A 22,232-nucleotide genomic window follows, 5' to 3' on the forward strand; every position below is an offset into this window, starting at 1 on the left:
GTGATGATGAGTGTTGGGCAAAAGGCAGTATGTATGCTGTACTTGCTGTCTCTACCTGAGTTCTAATAATAATGGATCTAGATTGAACAACATCACCACTAAAAGGGGACATGTCAAAGAACCCAATTAATGTACCCCTTCCACACCACCAGACCACATTTCTTAGAGTGAGACCCACAGTACCACATGATTTATATTCACAGTGATGTTTCAGAGACAATTTTAAGATAATTACCTCTCAGCCCAGGCTTTCAGTTAGGATACCTTGGCTAGATTGAAGAAACACCATCACCTGCCTGTTGGGCTGGGTGGGAACATCCATGTGGTTTTAATTGTGCCCCACAAAATTCTAATTTGACACCAGCGTCAAGCATTAGGACTTCTGCGTATATTCATGTGAATTGAGTTTAGCCTTTGTTTTAGAGGGAAGGCACAGGTTCTGCTCTCTGGGTTTGGTAGAGGCAGATCAGTTTGGTTCAGATTCCCATTCCTGTAGCAAAAACTCCTGGCACATGTAGCAGGGGAAGGTAACCAGAAGAAAAGACAGAAGAACCTCACATTTTGGTCTACATGAAGGAGCTGATCATAGCTGAATCTTTTCTATGACCAAGAACAAGTGAGTGTAGCCTTTCTGCATTTTATGTTCCTCCTGCTTGTGAATATTGTGGAAACAAGGGAAAAAATTGTGCTGACTCCATTAAGCGTAGTCTGAAGATTTAATTATAATCGTTCTGCACAATCTCACCTGAAAAGGAATTTCAGAGTAGAAGAAGAGGGAGAAGAAATGTCTGGTTTTCAGGTAAGTGTGTCCCAATTAAGGGGTTGTGTCCACTCTTTCTCCTAGAAAGTCATGTAGAACCTCAATTTTTTGAACTTGTAAACCTTTACTTCTTTACTTCTGATGTATATGCCTAAAAAGTTTTGTAACTACATGTTTTTTCTTTCTTCTTATGATAGTCAAGGAGCTCTGGAAAATCCTTCCTCCCTATATAACAAAACCTGCTCTATATTCTCTCCTACAAGCTTCTTACTACAATAACCAACTTTCATAAGAACTGTATGACATGTAATATTGAAAAGGTTCCCATTGTGACAGGTCAAGATAGAATAGTGTGAATGTCTGAGATTCATCCTGGGGATGGGATAGTCTTTGGATCTGAGTGAGGAAGAGAAACATGTACTCTCAATGTTTGATCTGGATGCTTCATTAGCTCTACATAAAATATCATTAGGAAAATTTCAAAAGAAGATAGCATTGATTGAAAAGAATAACCAGAAAATTATGGAGAAAAGCGAAAATAGAAGAGTTGCTCTGTATGATGCTAAACTATTTACATACATTATTAAAGACAACAAAATATAGGAAGTATCAGTATCTGAAATTTGTATAAATTGATGATTCTTCATGGTTACATATTGTTGGCCACTACCATCCCAGCAGTGATTTGTGTCCTCCTCTTTGCAATGATGCCTAACACCAATTTGTGCAGCTAAAGTTATGTTAATTTCATTCACTTGCTTAATATGCTCTCTGACAGATTCATCCAATATAAAGTTAATTGTTTTTTTTTTCTTTATTGTTAAGTGTCTTGTGGAGATTTACTGACTGATGTGCATGAGCCATCACATTAAATCTGGAAGCTCTAATTTATTCTTATACATTGCATTGAAAAATGAGGGCTATTATCTGTGTTCTGTTCAGATGAACTGAGATAAATTCAAAGTCTACCACTTATTGGATATTGACAATATACTCTCCTTAGGCAAGCAGCATTGTTATCAGTAGTTATATTATGTGACAGGCAGAGATTCAGACTACACCCCAGATCTACTGAATCAGAGCTTGCATTTAAAAAAAAAAATCTTCAGTTCTTTATTGTACTGATCAAAATTATGTGATACTTTCTAAATCTCTGTTTCCCTATGTGAGAAATATGCACAATTTACTGATATGATGTAAATATAACACCCATAAATTTATATTACTGTACTGAGGCCTTTAATTTTGTATTAAATACTTTATCACCTAAAGCAGAATCATATGCACACAGTTTCAAACATCTTTAGTGATCCTCATTCCTGTGAATAAGAGAATATGTTCAAGAATATCAGTATGCTAAAAAAATATCTCATTGGATAAGTCTAGTCACTCATATGTCAGAAACAGTTTTCATAACTTATTTTCCTTGTAGTCAAATGAATAACTCTCTCTATGGCCACTTGGGAAATCTATGTCTTTTTACAGGAGATGGTGACATTCAGGGATGTGGCTGTAGAATTCTCTCCAGAAGAGTGGGCATGCCTTGACAATGCTCAGCGGAATTTGTATAGAGATGTGATGTTGGAGAACTATGGAAACCTGGTCTCCCTTGGTGAGGATCACTTATGTACAGAATTTCTATTCCACATTAAGTTCATTAATTTATTTTTGTAGGTAGTTTCTTAAAAGTTTCTACTTTATATGAATGAATTGTATATCCCCACTTATAAAGAAAATTTGAAGTTTTGGTGTACAAAATAAAATTATTAGATGTCTCAGGTTATCTTGAACATTTCCTTTTCTTGGGCTGATACGTATATTTCACACTAGATTAGTAGTTACTCTAGAAATCAGGGTATATAGTTCTTGCCTGCAAGTTAGAATAGAATTTTCACCTCTTATTTATTTGGTGCTAGTGGGAATTGGTGCTCTAGTCATAAATTAGAAATAATTTTTTATCATTCTACAAGGTCTGTGAGAAAACAATATCTTGCAAAGGAATTTGTAGAATATTCTATAATGTTCTCTCTGCTAAGGATAGTACTGCATTAGTAATTGGAAAGACTTCAGCAAGAGTCATGTGAATTTTTTTTTTTTTTTTATAAAACAGGTCTTGTTGTCTCAAAGCCAGAGCTGATCACATGTCTGGAGCAAAGGATAGAGCCCTGGATTATGAAGAAAGAGGAAACAACAGCCAAATATCCAGGTAGGTGTGATTCAGTGAAGCAGATAACAAATGTTTGAGAGGTAAAGCTCAAGGAGGAAGGCAGATATTAAAAAGTGGCTTGGAATATTCTGCTGTGTTGGCAATGATTTTTAGAAGCCTGTGTATGTTTCTCTTTAACTTACAGAAGGACATCTTCTGTCCCATGCTCTTAAACTCTCTACAAAGTCTACCCATGCACTGATTTTCCTTAGAATTCAGTAGGAACCAAACTTCTTTTTTTTTTTTTTTTTTTTTTTGAGACAGAGTCTCGCTTTGTTGTCCAGGCTAGAGTGAGTGCCGTGGCGTCAGCCTAGCTCACAGCAACCTCAAACTCCTGGGCTCCAGTGATCCTTCTGCCTCAGCCTCCCGAGTAGCTGGGACTACAGGCATGCGCCACTATGCCCGGCTAATTTTTTATATATATATCAGTTGGCCAATTAATTTCTTTCTATTTATAGTAGAGACGAGGTCTCGCTCTTGCTCAGGCTGGTTTTGAACTCCTGACCTTGAGCAATCCGCCCGCCTCGGCCTCCCAAGAGCTAGGATTACAGGCGTGAGCCACAGCGCCCGGCCTATGAGCCAAACTTCTTGTCATGGCTTATAAGGGACTCTATTATCTGTCTCTATTTCTATTGCATGTGGGGATATGAGAATATCTGTACATATTTTGAAGACCTCTACATTAAATCATCTTTTGACAGAGTTTTGCTCTGCTGCCCCTTCTGGAGTATAGTGGCTGATCATAGCTCACTGCAACCTCAAACTTCTGTGCTCCAGGGATCCTACTACTTTAGTCTTCTAAGTAGCTAGGACTAACTATGTTCAGGAGTTGCCATTGCAAGCTATTTTTTGTTATTAATAGTTTTTTTTTTAAAAAAATGGAGTCTCCTTATGTTGCTTGAGCTGGTTTCAAGATTCTGGCCTCAAGTGTTCCTCTTTCCTTGGCCTCCCAAAGTGCTGGGATTATAAGTGTGATCCACCATACCCAGCTCCATGTTTTAAGTTCCTTTTGTTGCCTCATAACTGTAATTTATAAAGTGGAATATTAGAGATATTAGGATTTGTTTCAGTCATGCTAGAAACACTAGGGACAGATGTTCATATTGTCTGCATCATAATTTCCAATTCCAAGGTTTCAGAGGCAATCCTACAGAAATTCAGACTCATTAATTTTATGCAAATACATAGCCTCTTCCTAAACATAAGAAAATCTAATGTTATTTCACTTCTAAATATCCTTTTTTCTAGTAGAAAATAAGAGTAAAATTACAACTTTATTAGACCATAGTTTCCAAGCAGTAATATAGTTTATTTTGCATTCTCACCTCATAGAATTCTTAAACATACTGTCCCATTGAGTGCTTCAAATTGCTAAATATGTTTATAATCACAATTGATACATAATATTTTGATAACTTATATTTTGTAATTTTCCCCTAATTAGTACCATCAGGAATGTGTGATTCCTATGTGCATATGTGTGCGTATGTGTGTGTGTGTGTATTTGTGTGTGTGGTGTGTGTGTCTAACAGGTGTACTTTTACACAAATAAGAATTGTATAACTGTACACATTTATTTTTTATGCAGTAATGATTTGATGTGTGTATACATTGTAAAATAATAGAGTTAAAGTGATAAACATATCCATCATCTCTCACATTTATAATTTATTTATAGTGAGAACATTTACTTATAGTGAGGTCTATGTTCTTAACAAGTTTCATGTATATAAATTATTTTTAATAACTGTAACCATGATGCTGTGCATTAGTTCTCCAAGAATTATAACTAAAAGTTATTTCCCTTAAACATCTGCCCACTTGTCTTGCCTCTGCACTCTGGAAACCAATGTTGTACTATTTATTTTTATAAGTTCAACTTTTTTATATTACCTATAGCAGTATTTATGTTTCTGGGAATGGCTTATTTTACTTAGCATAATCCCTACCATGTCCATACATGTTGTTGAAATGGCAGGATATTTATCATTTTTATGACTTAATAATATTCTATTGTATTTGTTTGTATACTCATTTTTTAGCCTTTTCATCATAAACAGTCATTTAGTTTGTTTCCATTTTATTGGCACATGTGCATAATGCTGTGATATACATGGAGGTGCAGAATCTTCCTAAGATACTGATTTTACATCTTTGGTTATACTCATAAGTAGAATTGATTGATGATAAGGCTATTCTCTTTTTTTACAATTGTTAATGAATCTCTATGATGACAGTACCAATTTACAATCAATAACAGTGTACAGGGATTGCTTTCCTGCACAGTCTTGCCCACACTTGTTATGTCTCTTCTTTTGGACATTACCCATATTAACAGTTGGGAGGGTATACCTTAACAAAATTTTGATTTGTGTTTGCATGACGTTGTAGTGATGCTGAGTTTTTCTTCATGTTGCTTGTTGTAAACTTGTAGGTTTTCTGTGAGAAAAATCTACACAATATTTTTCTTGTTTTTGATTGGGTAATGATGTTGAAGATAATATTGTTTTTGCTTTTGATTAATAGGAGTTTCCTTTATATTTTGGGCATTAACATATTATAGAATATAAAGTGTGAAAATACTTTCTCCTATCTTAAGTTTTCTTATTTTTTTCTTTTCCTTGCTGTACAGAGGATTTGAACTTTTATGCAGCTCATATATTTTATATTTTTTCCAGTGCTTATTTTGTCATATATATCCCCCCCAAAGAAAAACAAAAAACAAAACACAAAATTTCAAGACATATATCATGGTTGTCCCATATTTCTTCTTTTCACTTATGCTTTTTTTTTTAAAGAAACATTACAGTTTTAAGTGTACCATTTAAATATTTAATACATCTCAAGTTAGTTTTGGTGTATCATGTAAGAAAAAATAGTCTACTTTTATTAATTTGTTTGTGGGTATCCAGTTTTCCAGCACCAAGCATTGAAGACACCATACTTCCTACATTCACATTGCTAGTGCCATAGATAAAGATTAGTTACCTTATATGTTTCCGTTAATTTCTGAGCTCTCCATTCTCTTCCTTTTCTTTTTGTGCTTTTTTAATACTCATATTTTGTTGTTTTTATTACTGTCATCTTGACATACACTTAAAAATCATAAAGTGTGATGCCAGAACCTTTTCTCTTCTTTCTAAACATTGTTTTGGCTCATCAAAGTATTTGTGATATGGTACAAATATTAGGAATTTTTTTGTTGATACTATGTGTAATACCACTAGAATTTTGATAGGGCGTGGATTGAATGTATGCATTGTTTTGGATAATATCTTTCTATTTACTCATGTCTTATTCAATTTCCTTTATTAATATCTTCTAGTAGTGAGTGCAAAGGATCTTTTTTACCACTTGGTTAAATTTATATCTTAGAAATCTATTATCTTGATGCTATTGTAATTGACAGTGTTTTCTTTACTTAATGGATAGTTTGCTAGTGTATAGAAAAACAACTGATATTTGTATGTAAATTTTATGTCCTGTGAATAGCTGAGTTGTTTTACTACTTTATAATTTTTTTTCTATCTTCTTTATGGCTTTTGATATATAAGATAATGTCATCTGCAAACAGTGTTAGTTTTACTCTTCTGTTTATAATTTGAGTGGATTCTTCTTATGTTGTTGCCTAAAATTTCTGATTAGATCTTGTAGTAATATGATAAAATAGATGTGTTAAGAGTCATTGCATATTATCTTTATATTGGTATCTGTGCATGTGAAGGATTACTTTTCCAGTTTTTATAAAGTGATTTTGGAAGGTAAAGATGTTTTCTTTAGGGTTCTGGGTTTTCAATGGATAGTTGCTGTAGCTCGGTAACAAGACTGCCTCTTGCTCTGCAGTGGAGTCTGCGTTTGGTGTGCTAGTTCTGAAGCACTTGGGCCATTTTCAATCCTCTCTTGTTTCTGGGTAAACGGCATTCCTTCAGGAGTTTGATCTGTATGACACCAATTAGGGCCTGGTTGTATAGTGACTCTGCATATGGTGGGGCTGATACCAGCTGTGTGGGTGGGTGTGGCTACCAATGAGTACCTTGGAAGTTACCCTTCAGTTCACCATGTGGATCTACATATTAAGAAAACTGGACATGGACTGTGGTTGAGACTGCTGTAGCAGAGTCACAGGTCTGCTTCACAGATGATAGCAAGACCAAGTAATACAGGCCTGCCTTCATGGCTGCACATAGGTGTGTCTCTCCTAAAGTCACTGGATGAGCAGTACCACTCCAACTTTGTCACAGGGAACCATTGGAACCTCTGCACATTCCTGTTGGTTGACTCATGTTATAGTCTGTAGTGAGGACAAGGAATCCTTAATTTTGCCAACTGGATGAGAACCTGAATATTGAAAATGACTTCCTAGATCTGTGGTACCTCTATGGTTTAATGACCATCCATTTAAGTCCCCAAATTCACATAAATGTAATTTTCCGTGGATAGCTGCCAAATTTTTGTTTTTTGGGATAAAACAACTGGATATTTTCCACCCGACCATATTGCTCATTTGATTCTTTTTTTTTTATTTTGGCATATTATGGGGGTACAGATTTTAAGGTTTCAATAAATGCCCATTTCCCCCCCTCCCCCCAAAAGTCTGAATCTCCATCATGACCATCCCCCAGATGGTGCACATCTCACTCATTATGTATGTATATACTTGCCCCCCTCCCCCCTCCCACCTGCCCAATACCCTATTACTGTAGTACCTATGTGTCCACATAGGTGCTACTCAGTTAATACCAGTTTGCTGGAGAATATATCTGGTGCTTGTTTTTCCATTCTTGAGATACTTCACTTAGTAGTATGGGTTCCAGCTCTAACCAGGAAAATATAAGATGTGCTATATCACCATTGTTTCTTAGAGCTGAATAGTACTCCATGGTATACATATACCACATTTTATTAATCCATTCTTGGATTGATGGGCACTTGGGCTGTTTCCACAGCCTTGCAATTATGAATTGTGCTGCTATAAACATTCGAGTGCAGGTGTCTTTTTTGTAGAGTGTCATTGGAACATTTGGGTAGATGCCCAGCAATGGGATTGCTGGATCAAATGGTAGAGTCACTTGTATCGCTTTAAGGTATCTCCATATTTCTTTCCACAGAGGTTGAACTAGTTTGCAGTCCCACCAGCAGTGTAGGAGTGTTCCTCTCTCTCCGCAACCACGCCAGCATTTATTGTTTGGAGATTTTTTGATAAAGGCCATTCTCATTGGGGTTAAGTGATATCTCATTGTGGTTTTGATTTGCATTTCCCTAATGATTAGGGATGTTGAGGATTTTTTCATATGTTTGTTAGCCATTCTTCTCTCTTCTTTAGAAAAGTTTCTGTTCAAGTCCTTTACCCACTTTTTAATGGGGTTATTTGATTTTTCCTTCCTGATTTTCATGAGTTCTAAGTATATTCTAGTTATCAGTCCCTTATCGGATGCATAGGATGCAAAAATTTTCTCCCATTCTGTAGGTTGTCTGTTTACTTTCATGATTCTTTATGTATTTTTAAGTTCTGATCTGTTCCATGTCTATGTCTTATAATATTAGAATCCAAGGTTGAGAAAAACATGGGAGCATTTCAATTTCTCTACATTGTCAACCTATGTATGTATGTGTATATATATTTACTTATTTAAAACTTCTCAATGTAATGGATGTGAGGTAATATCCCATTGTGATGTTGCTTGCATTTCTCTAAAGATTAATAATTTTGAGGACCATTTCAAATTCTGTTTGGCCATTTGTATATATGCTTTTCAGAAATGCCAGATCAATCCATTGTCCATTATTTAATCAAGTCATTCATTTTTGTTGTTGAGTTGTAGTCATTTTTATATATTGAGGATGTAATCTATTATGGTTAAGTGGGCTTCATCTGAGAGATGTAGGCATGGTTAAACATAGGCAAATCCATAAATGTAATTATATACATAAAAGGAAAGTAAAAACAAAGACCATATAATATTCTCAAGAGACCCAGAAAAAGCATTTAACAAAATCAGGCCTCTTTGGTGTAAGAATGCTTAACAAGATAGGCATTGAGGGGACTTACCTCAAAATGATAAAGGTCATATATGACAAACCCCCAGTCAGTCTCACACTGAACAGAGAAAATTTGAAAGCATTCCTGCTTATAAACAGATAATATATCCCTTTAAGTTATTGTAAACATAGTACTGGAAATCATTGCCAGAGCTTATGGCAAGGGAAAGAAACTAAGGGAGTCTCAATCAGAGCAGAAGAGGTCAAACCATCACACTTTACAGATTAATGATCTCAGAAAACACCAAAGAGTCTGCCAAAAGCTACTGGAGTTGATACATAAGTTCAGCAAAGTCTCAGGTTACAAAGTCAATGTACACAAATCAGGAACTTTCTCATAGGCCAACAACTGTGAAACTGAGAACCAAGTCAAAGATGCATGCCTTTCATAATTGAAACAAAGCAAATGAAATACTTAGGAATATATTTACTAAGGATTAGAAGGACTTCTACAGGGAGAATTATAAAACACTGAGGAAGGAAATAGAAGAGAATAGAAACATACGGAAAAGCATCCCATGGTCAAAGATAGGCAAAATCAACATTGTTAGAATATCTATACTACCCAAAGTAATCTACAGATTCAATACAATTTGTGTTAAACTAATAACATCATTGTTTACAGATTTAGAAAAGTAATTCTATACTTCATATGGTATAAGAGAAGGCCCCATAAAACAAAAACGACATTGAGGAACATGAACAAATTGAGAGGCATCCGTTTACTAGACTTTCAGCTATAGTACAAGGCTATCGTAACCAAAACAGCATGGCATTGTCACAAGAACAGGAAATAGAACAAAGGAACAGAACTGAGATCACAGATATAAAACCATCCTCATATAGCCATGGAATAGCAGACAAGAGCGTGTACAGGGGAAAGAAATCCCTTTTGAATAAATGGTCCAGTGAAAATTGGATAGCCACATGTAGAAGAGTGAAACAGGATCCACACTTCTCATCTCTCACAAAAATCAACTCACAATGGATGAAAGACTTTATTCTATGGCATAAAACCATAGAATTTTGGAAGAAACTGTTGAAAATGCTCTTACATACTTCAGCCTAGACAAAAAATTTAGGAAGAATACCCCAAATCAATCACACCACCAACAAAAATAAATAAATCAGGCATCATCATACTAAAAAGTTCCTACACAGCCATTAAAAGTATAACTAGAGCAAGCAGACAACCTAGAGAATGGGAGAAAATATTTGCATGCTATATATTCCATATATTGCTAATAGCTAGAATTTATACACATAAGTCCAGGAACTCAGTAAGATAAAATCAAACAACCTGATTAAAAGCATGCCAATATATGAACAGAAAGTTTTAAAAAGGACATGTACTATGGCCAAGAAGCATATGAAAAAAGTGTGTATATCTCTATTCATCAAGGAAATGCAAATGAAAACCAAAGCGAGATATCTCTTTACTCCAGTGAAAATGGCTTTTATCAATAAGCCCAAAGTAAGTGTAGGTGTGGATGTAGAGAGGTAGGAAGACTTGTATACTACTAGTGGGACTGCAAACTGGTACAATCTCTCTGGAAAGTTACATGGAGACACAGGAAAGTACTAAATTTAGAACATCCATTTGATCCAGAAATCCCACTACTTGCTATCTAACCAATGTAAAAACATCATCCTATAATAAATACATCTGCACTTGAATGTTTATAACATCAAAATTTACAATTGCAAAGAGGTAGAAACATCCTTAGTACTTATAAATACATTAATATAAATATATCTATAAATAAATATAAAATGTGATATATGTATACCATAGAGTACTACGGAGCCTCAAATTCAGTGGCTAAATGACACCCTTTTGTATTATCCTTGATTGTGCTGGAGGCCTTTCTTTAAAGTAAACTATCACAAGAATGGAAAAACAAGCACCACAAATAGTCCCTATCAAATTGTTACCAATCGATCAACACATATGTGAACAAATGGAAGTAAATTTCATTGGGTATTGGGCTGTTGAAAGGGGGAGAAGGTGTTGGGAAAATCCACTCCTAATGAGTGTGGTGCACACGATCTGTGGAAGGGCACAGTTGTAGCTCTGGTCAGTCGATGCAAAAGCAATATACATATTCTAAATGATTTACTCCCATAATATTTTGAAATTAAAAAAACAATTTTGTAATATGTAAGAAAGTTTTGAAAAGTTCATCTCTGTATCTCTTTAAGATATTCTTTTTATTTTAATTATTGTAAATTCACAAAAATTGAAATCTTAATTACTTTTAGTTGTTAACATCAGTCATGTGAGCTATATTTACATCATCATGTACTATATTGTCTGGAATGTATGTACTAAGTAAATGTGAATTTCAGTACACATGAGAAAACTACCTGTTTTGCCCATTGCCTAACTGCTGACAAAAAGCATTATGTTTTCTGTTCCTAGGAGTGTAACAGCTTAGAAATATCCTATACATACAATCAAAATACATCTGTCTTATTGTGACTGACGTTTCATTAAGCATATTGTCATCGAGGTTTATCTATATTGTGGATGTTATTAGAGAATCTGTTTTTTCTTAAGCTGAGAAATAATCCATTATTTCTACATTTCAAATAGTATTTATCTGTTCATTTGGCAAAGGCAGTTTGGGTTGCTATCATCCACTGACTTTTGTAAATTATGGTGAAATGAATATGCATATGAAGATAACTCTTTATTTTACAATATATGTAAGAGCTTATTTGTGTTTCTTTCTCATTCATTGGTCCAGGTGTCTCTGCCATTAGATAACTTCTTTGACTACTGTATCATTTTTTTATTTTTCTATTTTTATTTCAGCATATCATGGGGGTAGAAATGTTTAGGTTATGTGTGTTGCCTTCACCCCCAGAGTCAGAGTTTTAAGCGTGTCCATGCCCTGATGGTGCACATCGCACTCCTTATGTTTCTATATACACATCCCCTCCTCCCCCTCCCACCTGCCCGACACCCGATAAATGTTAATCCTATATGTCCACTTAGGTGTTGATCAGTGAAACAAATTTCCTGGTGAGTACATGTGGTGCTTGTTTTTCTATTCTTGGAATATTTCACTTAGGATAATGGGGTTCAGTTCTATCTAGGAAATTACAAGAGGTGCATATCAGTGTTCTTTCTTATAGCTGAGTAGTATTCCAAAGTATACATTTTTAATGTTTTAAAATGGGTAAGTGTGGTACCTATAGCATTGCTTCTCTTTTTGATGATTGTTCACATCTTTGTGGTCTCTTTAGATTTCATATTATTTTGGGGTTTGCTATTTCTATTTTTGAAAAAATGAAATTGAGAATTTGAAAGGAATTGTATTTAATCTGTAGATCACTTTGGACATTTTCACAACATTAGGTCTTCTTCCCTTGAACAAGAACATGTTCAAGAGTGTGTTGTTTATTTTCCTATACTTTTGAATTTCTCTGTGTTTTTTGTGTCACTTATCTACAGTTTCATTCCATTCTGGTGAGAAATTAAAGTGTGTAAAATTTCAATTTTCGAAACTTGGTTAAGACATGTTTTCTGTCTGAACAGGTAGATTTGTAGGAAGAATTTTTATGAGCTATCAAGAATATTGTATATTTTATTATGTTCTATATATGTGTGAGGACTTATTGTTCTCTAGTGATTTCAACTCTCCTGTTTTCTTACTAGTAATTTGACTGACCTTATTAGTATCGAAAGTGGAATACCATGCTATCCTATTATTTTTATGTTCATTTCTTGCTTCAATGTTGTCAACACTTTTTATATATTTGAGAACTTTTATGCGAGACATAGATAGATATCAGATATATAAGTTATATTTAAAGGGTTATCAGTGAATGACCTCCTTTTATATTAAATGTCCTTGTTTGTCTCTTGTGGAACTTTTGACTTAAAGTATATTTTATAAACTATAACATTTTGCACTTCAAAAGTCATGTGCCTAATATAATTTTGAACTCCACTGCTCTTCTGGTATGCTGAGCATTTTCGTGGTATGTCTTGTTATTTCCTGTCACTTTTTGTCTATTGCTTTCACCAGGTATGAAGTCAAGTCTCTTTAGAGAGAATATAGTTGGATTTTTTAATTTCTTTATTTAATTGTGTCTTCTGAGTAGAAATACTAGTACATAAATATTTGCATAATTGTCTAAAAGGGACGGATTCAAAATTGCCCTAATATTAATTGTTTATATAACTTTTGTCACTATTTAGTCTTTCTTTTCACTCCTTTTCTCCTCATTCCACCTCACTGAATTTTAGTGATATATTTTGTTTCTGTGGCCACCTTCATTTGTGTATTGCTTTAAACATTTTTCTGGTGTTCACTGTGAGAATTACCTAAAATATTCTGAAGTTGCAACTTATGTTAAACTGATAACTACTTAACTTCAATTGTACATAAAAATTCATAATATTTATATCTGCTCTCAACTTCATGATATAGATGTCAATAATTATGTCTCTTTATATTCTGTCAATTAACATGTGGTAATGATCATTTTTATTTTGTCTTTCAAATTTTATAGCATAATTAAATTTTTTGCACCATCAATATAATACTGCAGAATTTTATTTTTGATATGTGCATATCTTTCCCAGAATGTTATGTAGTTGTCTTGGAAGATAGAAACCAGACATTCAAAGGCCATCAAAAACCAGATGTATGGACACATGTGCCATTGGTTGGAATCTCTTTTGAAAGGGAATCCAGGAAATAGAATTTTACTGCTAAAGTGAGAACTCTGTATCAGTGGGGAGGAAGAGTTTTGCTGGGTAAATGTAACAAATGTTCCTTCCCCTTCCATATGGTTCTTGGTGTCATACTCATCTGGGGTACCATGAAATATTACCAATTATGACTTCTCAATGAATCATGTTTGCAAATATATTTTGAAGGTAATATATCTATGATGGAAGTAAGACTATGGTAGTCTATTGCACTTTCTTGCTAATGTCCTTGGTATAGTTTTGTATATTCAAATTATGAAGTATACTTACCTAAGTATAATTAGTGAGATACTTTGTTATTTTAATTTCTTTCAGGACTGTCTTCCCATTGCACCCAAGACCTACTGCCAGAGAAGGGCATAAAACATCCATTCCAGAAATCAATAATAAGACTATATGGAAGCTTTGACCTAGAAAATGTACATTTAAGAAAAGACCGGGAGTGTGTTGATGAGTGTAAGACGCAGAAAGTATGTTATGATAATCTTACCAAATGTTTGTCAGGTAATCATAGGAAAATCTTGAAAGGTTATAAATGTATAAAAATGTTGAGCAAGTCCTCAAATCTAAATAAACCTAAGATAAGATATACTGGAGAGAAAAGATTCAAACATAATGAATGTGGCAAACCTTTTATGCACAGCTCAAAAGTTCTTGGACATAGGAAATTTCACACTATAGACAAACCCTCCAAGTGTGAAGAATGTGGAAAATCCTTTAACTGCTACACAAATCTCACTATACATAGGAGAATTCACACAGGAGAGAAACCCTACAAATATGAAGAATGTGGCAAAGCTTTTACCCATTGCTCAATCCTTACTCAACATAAAAAAATTCATAATGGAGAGAAAACATACAAATGTGAAGAATGTGGTAAAGCTTTTACCCAGAGCACACACCTTACTCAACATAAAAGAATTCATAGTGGAGAGAAACCCTACAAATGTGATGAATGTGGCAAAGCCTTTATCAAGATTGGAGACCTCAATCGCCATAAACGAATTCATACAGGAGACAAACCCTACAAATGTGAGGAATGTGGCAAAGCCTTTACCCAGAGCACATACCTTACTGAACATAAAAGAATTCATAGTGGAGAGAAACCCTACAAATGTGAAGAATGTGGCAAAGCCTTTAACAAGATTGGACATGTCCATCGACATAAACGAATTCATACAGGAGAGAAACCCTACAAATGTGAGGAATGTAGCAAAGCCTTTACCTGGTGCTCAACCCTTACTCTACATAAAAGAATTCATAGTGGAGAGAAACCCTACAAATGTGAAGAATGTGGGAAGGCCTTTACCCAGAGCACATACCTTAATGAACATAAAAGAATTCATAGTGGAGAGAAACCCTACAAATGTGAAGAATGTGGCAAAGCCTTTAACAAGATTGGACATGTCCATCGACATAAAGGAATTCATACAGGAGAGAAACCCTACAAATGTGAGGAATGTGGCAAAGCCTTTACCCGGTACTCAACCCTTACAATACATAAAAGAAATCATACTGGAGAGAAACCCTACAAATGTGAAGAATGTGGCAAATCCTTTAGCCAGAGCACACACCTTACTCAACATAAAAGAATTCATAGTGGAGAGAAACCATTCCAATGTGAAGAATGTGGCAAAGCCTTTATCAAGCTTGGAGACCTCAATCGACATAAACAAATTCATACAGGAGAGAAACTCTACAAATGTGAAGAATGTGGCAAAGCCTTTACCCAGTTCAGAAAACTTACACAACATAAAAGAATTCATAGTGGAGAGAACCTCTACAAATGTGAAGAATGTGGCAAAGCCTTTACCCAGAGCACACACCTTACTGAACATAAAAGAATTCACAGTGGAGAGAAACCCTACAAATGTGAAGAATGTGGCAAAGCCTTTAACAAGATTGGACATGTCAATCGACATAAACGAATTCATACAGGAGAGAAACCCTAAAAATGTGAGGAATGTGGCAAAGCCTTTACCCGGTGCTCAACACTTACCCTTCATAAAAGAAATCATAGTGGAGAGAAACCCTACAAATGTAAAGAATCTTGCAAAGCCTTTATCCGGTGTAGAGACCTCACTTGACATAAAAGATTTCATTCAGGAAAGAAATCATACAAATGTGAAGAATGTTGCAAAGCCGTTACCCGGTACACACACCTTACTCTGGATAAATGAATTTATACTTGAGAGAAACCCTAGAAATGTGAGCAATGTGGAAAAGCCTTTTCCCAGTGCTCAATCCTTACACTACATAAAATAATTCGTAGTATAGAGAAACCATATAAATTTGAGGATCGTGGCAAAGCTTTTATCCAGTGCTCATACTTTTATCTATATGAAAGAGTTCATAACAGAAAAAAATTGTATAAATGTGAAAATTGTGACAAAGTCTTTAATAACTGCTCCAATCTTACTCATCATCAAAGAAATCATACTAGATATAAGTGAGATAAATGCAGTGACTTTGGAAGTATTTTTCCAAAATATTAGCTTTAAAATGCACAACAGTACTTATACTTATGTAAACAATAATAATGTAGAGTGCTGACAATATCTTGAGTTATGGCAGAGATTTTATTGGACATGGGAGAACTTTCACTGAAAGTAATTCTCTAATATTTTCTGAAACATTGATCAACATCACAAAAATTTTCATAGATAGAAACCTTACAAATATACTGAATGTGAACAAATATTTATGAAAAAGGTATACCTTAGAGAACAACAAAGAACTGATACTTAAAACTCCTTTTGAGATATAATAAATTTCAGAACACATATAATCAATATTAAGTCTAAACAGATATCAGAGGACTGACAGAAAAATGTGCTGAGGCACTAACACATTTAAACATTTCTTTAAACCAGGTTGTTGTTTATAGAGAATAACTCTGTTAAAATAGTTAGATAAATTATTTTTATGTCAGCTTTAAAAACACGAGATTTTATGAAAATTATAATGATGTGTAAAATATACTTTCTCGTCAGGGTGGGATGCAAATGCAATAAAGTATAATTTTTTTTGCAACCTTTGACAAGGAAATACTGATGTAATTCAACTTTAAAAACAGTAGATGCTATGCTTCATTTTTAGTGTGTATGTGAATGTCTATGGTTAATGATAGCTACATCACAGTTATTAGAAGTCTTTTTGTATTAAGTACATATCATTCATCTACTTTTCCATAGAAAACTAAAATCACTGAAATGTAAGATGTATGAAATGGAGAGGTGCTGTGTGGTAGACTTCTAACAAACAGTATTTCAAGTGATATATGATGTAGGTATACAGATTAATATCCTTCTCATTAAAATCAGAATAAAACAATGACAATATTACAAATAATTTGTTTTACTAATTGTACATTCAAATAATGAAACAGTGAATTTTTAAATATTTTTAGATTACATGTAAACCTAATTTGTTTTATTAAATTAAAAAAGGTTTTTGTTGTGTCAAACGTGTTGTAGATTGAATGAACTGTTAGTTTGTTACCAACATTAACCTATTCCATGTTACTCAAAGTTGGAGGCAATGGATTGCAAAAATGTACTATTGGGTTACACAGTAAAATTAAATCGTTTGTGATCTTTTTTTCAGTGGCTTCAAATTTCTAATTCTTTGAAGAATAATGTTCCCACAAGTTTTATTTTTTATTATTTTTATAATTCATTGTCACTGTAATGCTTATAATAAAGTTTGTCCACTTAATGAAAAGCCATATATTTCTGAACACTGAATGAGTACTTATTACATTTTATGCTACGTTTTTCTTTCAACATGCCACCCGTCTGGCCAGTTAAACAGAAATAAACACACTTTTTTATTTATACTGAATCAAATACACAAATACATCACGTATAAGATGAACTTTGGTTGCAGTAGATTTATAGAGTAAGTAATTATGTTTGTGTGAATATGGATGTATACGTATTTTGAAAAGAAAAGTAGAAATATTGAAAAAAATAGTTAATTTAATAATTGTTCAAAATATACTAGCAAACTAGAAACTCCACAGATTCTGAGAGCAATATTTTTTGCTTTATGTTGAATGAATTTGTTTAAAATTCTAAAGTCTCTAATTCAGAACCTGCCCGTGCCTATCTTCTGTTCTTACACGGTTATTACTCATGCTAGGCTTAATATATTATTTTATTAATTGAAAGTTTGTATTTATTGTATGTATGACCTACTCTGCAATTATAAGAATGATTTTTATAAAATTTAATTGTGGCTCCAGGTAAGAGATTGAAATGTCCAGGGTGAAAAATGTCACTGATTTTCATGTGGAGTGATGAGACCTGCAGAACAAACAACTCTCAGAATTTATCAGTGGGAATTCAGCTTCTTTCATTTCTTAATTATTTCCAGTGTTTTTTTGTTTTTTTTTTTTTTTGGTCTCTTTTTATCTTCATTCCCTTCTACAAATGTATCTATGCCATTCTTTTTTCTGCCTGCACTTGGGCTACAATATTCTCACTGTTGTACTCACCTGCTGAGAGTTCACATAATACTTTAAAGGTTCTGATGAGAATTGTAGAATTAATTTAATTTGGTGAAAATCATTTAACTATAGAATTTGAGGGAATTTATTGGCTATACATGCAGTATTCTGATTACTTAATTAAGATTAGAGAGATTCAGAATCCTAAGCTTAAAGTAAGAGCCTTAAGAACAAAGACAGATATACAATTCTGAATGGCAGAGGATTAAATCAAGAACTCAGTATTGTTTGCTTTGTAAAAGCAAACTGTTATTAGATCCTAACATATAATGCCATAAATATGAAAATAATTTCAATAAGTAAAGCATAAATAAGTGTGTGATGCATACAGTAAGTACTATATAAAGAAACATGAGAATCTGTAGAGGTAAAAGACCTCTACAGGGAGAACTATGAAACACTGAGGAAGGAAATAGCAGAGGATGTAAACAGATGGAAATCCATACCATGCTCGTGGATAGGCAGACTCAATATCATCAAAATGTCTATACTACCCAAACTGATCTACAGATTCAATGCAATACCTATTAAAATCCCATCAGCATTCTTCACAGATATAGAAAAAATAATTTTACGCTTCGTATGGAACCAAAGAAGACCCCGAATATCAAGAGCAATTCTAGGCAACAAAAACAAAATGGGAGGCATTAATATGCCAGATATCAAACTATACTACAAACCTGTAGTAATTAAAACAATATGGTATTGGCACAAAAACAGGAATATTGACCAGTGGAACAGATGTGAGAATCCTGATATAAAACCATCCTCATATAGCCATCTCATCTTTGACAAAGCAGACAAAAACATACGCTGGGGAAAAGAATCCCTCTTCAATAAATGGTGCTGGGAAAACTGGATAGCCACCTGTAGAAGGCTAAAACAGGACCCACACCTTTCACCTCTCACAAAAACCAACTCACGCTGGATAACAGACTTAAACCTAAGATATGAAACTATTAGAACTCTAGAGGAAAAAGTTGGAAACACTCTCCTAGACATCGGCCTGGGCAAAGAGTTTATGAAGAAGTCCCCAAAGAGAATCTGGCAATCTCTTAATAGAGAGTTTGGGTAAATAAAGAAGTTTGAATTTAATTTTCTATAAAGTACTTATAGTACAACCTATGCATCCATCTAGAATCTACTTATGAGTGTGTATTTTCAGGGTTAGAATATAATAGAATTATTTCTGTGTATTTAAAATATTTGGAATAATATTTATCTGATATTTCAATCTAGAGAATTTATTTACATGACTTTATCTTCCTTTATTTTAGTGGGTGCAGTACACAGTGCACAGTTTTCATTTTTAGTCATCTAACTTTGACAAACGATTCGGTCATTCTCTCTAGAGGAATCTCATGGATCATAGCTGCTTTTTGATTGAAAATTTCATTAGTGATTTTGGATGCAATCCTGCTTTCTATGTCCACAGTGGCCAGAGGGGAGACGGTGAGCACCACATACATCTTTAGTCTCTTTCATAACATAATCATCAGCACCAGGAAGTCCAGCTGTCTTTAGCTTCAAATAAAATTGTTAAAGCCCCTTTCATGTTCTGTGCTGCATTATTAATCTGTTGGTAAATATCAGAGTTCCCTTGTTTATGAATGACAGGTGGAATGACAAAAACAGCACTCTCACTCTGTTGCCCAGGCTAGAGTGCCATGGCATCAGCCTAGCTCACAGCAACCTCAAACTCTTGGGCTCAAGCAATCCTTCTGCCTCAGCTTCCCTAGTAGCTGGGATTACAACCATATGCCACAATGCCCTGCTGATTTATCTATATATTTTTATTTGGCTGATTAATTTTTTTCTATTTTTAGTGCAGACACAGTCTTGCTCTTGCTCAGGCTGGTTTCAAACTCCTGACATTGTGTGATCCTCCTGCCTTAGCTTCCCAGAGTGCTAGGATTACAGGTGTGAGCCACTGCACCCGGTCAGCACAAACTCTCTTTACACCAATAACTCGTTTAAAGAATTGGCTCAAATGGAAAGATTAATTCCTTGGGTTTGGAAATCTCTTGTGTGAACCGTTATATCTCCGTGTAAACTTTTAAAGTTCACCACTTAGTGCAGGGATTAGATGTGTCAGAAACCCTAGCTAAATGAGTCCACAGACCCACCAGTAAAAATCGATGGCACAAATGATGGGACAGGAAATTTGGTTTGATATTAATGCTTAACTAAAATATGATGATCAAGCTATTTCTCAAATTCAACAGTGCTGTATTAAGAATGGAAAAAGATAGCTTCTCTTAGACTGTAGCTTCCTATATAAATGTTAAACAAAATGTTAATGAAACTCATGTAGATTTTATTGCTAGATTGTAAGAAACATATGGTGCAAGAAATGGTTAGTCCTCCTAATTTAAGAAATATGGTTTTACATATATTGGCTTTTAATAATGTTAAATCTAAATGCCAGCGGCTTTATGCCCAGCAAAATTAAAGTGCATGGTGCCACCGCTGCCATGGCTGCTGAGCCACCAATGCTGTGGCTGTGCTCAGCCAGGCAGCCCCGCACCAGCTCCCCTCCACCGCACCCCAATGGCACCTTATGGAGGAAGGGGATCACCTGGCTGCTGAAAAAACTTTTAAGAATTTGCCATTATTTGTCCTGGTCCAACAGGCACATTAATATTAATAATTTGGTCATATTTTTGTTACATGAAAAGGAGTATTAATGCATTTAGGTGTAATTGATTCAGCTTATTCGAAAGAAATTTCAGTTATCAAGGAAAATAGCTCCCAATCCCACAATTTCCATCTGAAGATGGGATCCAAAGTTCAGTGAGCACCTGCCTTTAAGTTGCAAAATTATCTCCTCCTGTATTAACTTCAGAAGCTTGTTTTTTTTTTTGTTTTTTTTTTTTGAGACAGAGTCTCGCTTTGTTGCCCAAGCTAGAGTGAGTGCCGTGGTGTCAGCCTAGCTCACAGCAACCTCAAACTCCTGGGCTCGAGCAATCCTTCTGCCTCAGCCTCCCTGGTAGCTGGGACTACAGGCATGTGCCACCATGCCCGGCTAATTTTTTATATATATATATCAGTTGGCCAATTGATTTCTTTCTATTTATAGTAGAGACAGGGTCTCGCTCTTGCTCAGGCTGGTTTTGAACTCCTGACCTTGAGCAATCCGCCCGCCTCGGCCTCCCAAGAGCTAGGATTACAGGCGTGAGCCACAGCGCCCGGCCCAGAAGCTTGTTTTTTATTGGAATTTAACCAATTATCAAAAAAAAGAGAGTCTCACTAATTACCCAGTAAGTTTATGGTGCACTGTTTAGGACAAATAGGGCTGTCTAGACTTCTTCCTTCAAAGCTAATTATTATTCATCTAGATAACATTTATGTAAAAGTTAGGATATGCTTAGTTATGTACAGGAACGACTTTATGTGTCCCTTTGCAATCTCTCAGTGTATTGGCACTGTGCACATCACATTGTGATTTGAGTAATAAAAGGGTTTCTTTTAATTCTCTTTTACCTTTGTGGAGTGGTTTTCTTAGTTTGATACTCTTTACTATTAATACTTCCTGAACACTTTCCAGAATTAAAACTGCAACATAAACATAAAATGTGCCCACCATTTCTAAATTAGAAGGGCTTTGAACACTAGGTTCCTTCTTGAGCTTCCAGTCTGTAACCAGCAAGTCTGAAGCAGAGAGCTTCACTATCCCCACATCTGAACACAGTGAGTTCTCTAGACCTCTTTGGTGTCTACTGTACCTCCGGAGTATAGTTAGACCAGATTCCTGTGAATACACTCCCATAGGATAATAATTAGTAGTTCTATCCTTTCTGTAAATGCATCTCACATCTTTAGAACTTATATGGATTCAGATACCATTGGCCTCAAACACAAATGGGAACAATATTATGCACAATGAATTGGACACATAAACTCCCTTTCTGCCTTAAATTCTTGCCCAAATGCAAGGAAATGGGCAGTGAGCCCTACTGAACTCATGCCTCTCTAGAGACCTAAATCTGCA

The 22,232-nt window shown here is 34.8% G+C and overlaps 1 protein-coding gene across 1 annotated transcript in view; it reads left to right on the top strand.

The window, feature by feature from the left end:
• LOC142865679 (uncharacterized) overlaps positions 1 to 15,818 on the top strand; it is a 172,970-nt gene extending 157,152 nt beyond the window's left edge. Inside the window, 1 exon segment of the mRNA XM_075998862.1 lies at positions 14,583 to 15,818. Coding sequence (XP_075854977.1) covers positions 14,583 to 15,818 — 1,236 coding nt within the window.
• The last annotated feature ends 6,414 nt before the right edge of the window (positions 15,819 to 22,232 follow it).

The sequence above is a fragment of the Microcebus murinus genome, chromosome 31 (genome assembly GCF_040939455.1).
Source record: "Microcebus murinus isolate Inina chromosome 31, M.murinus_Inina_mat1.0, whole genome shotgun sequence".
NCBI lineage: Eukaryota > Metazoa > Chordata > Mammalia > Primates > Cheirogaleidae > Microcebus > Microcebus murinus.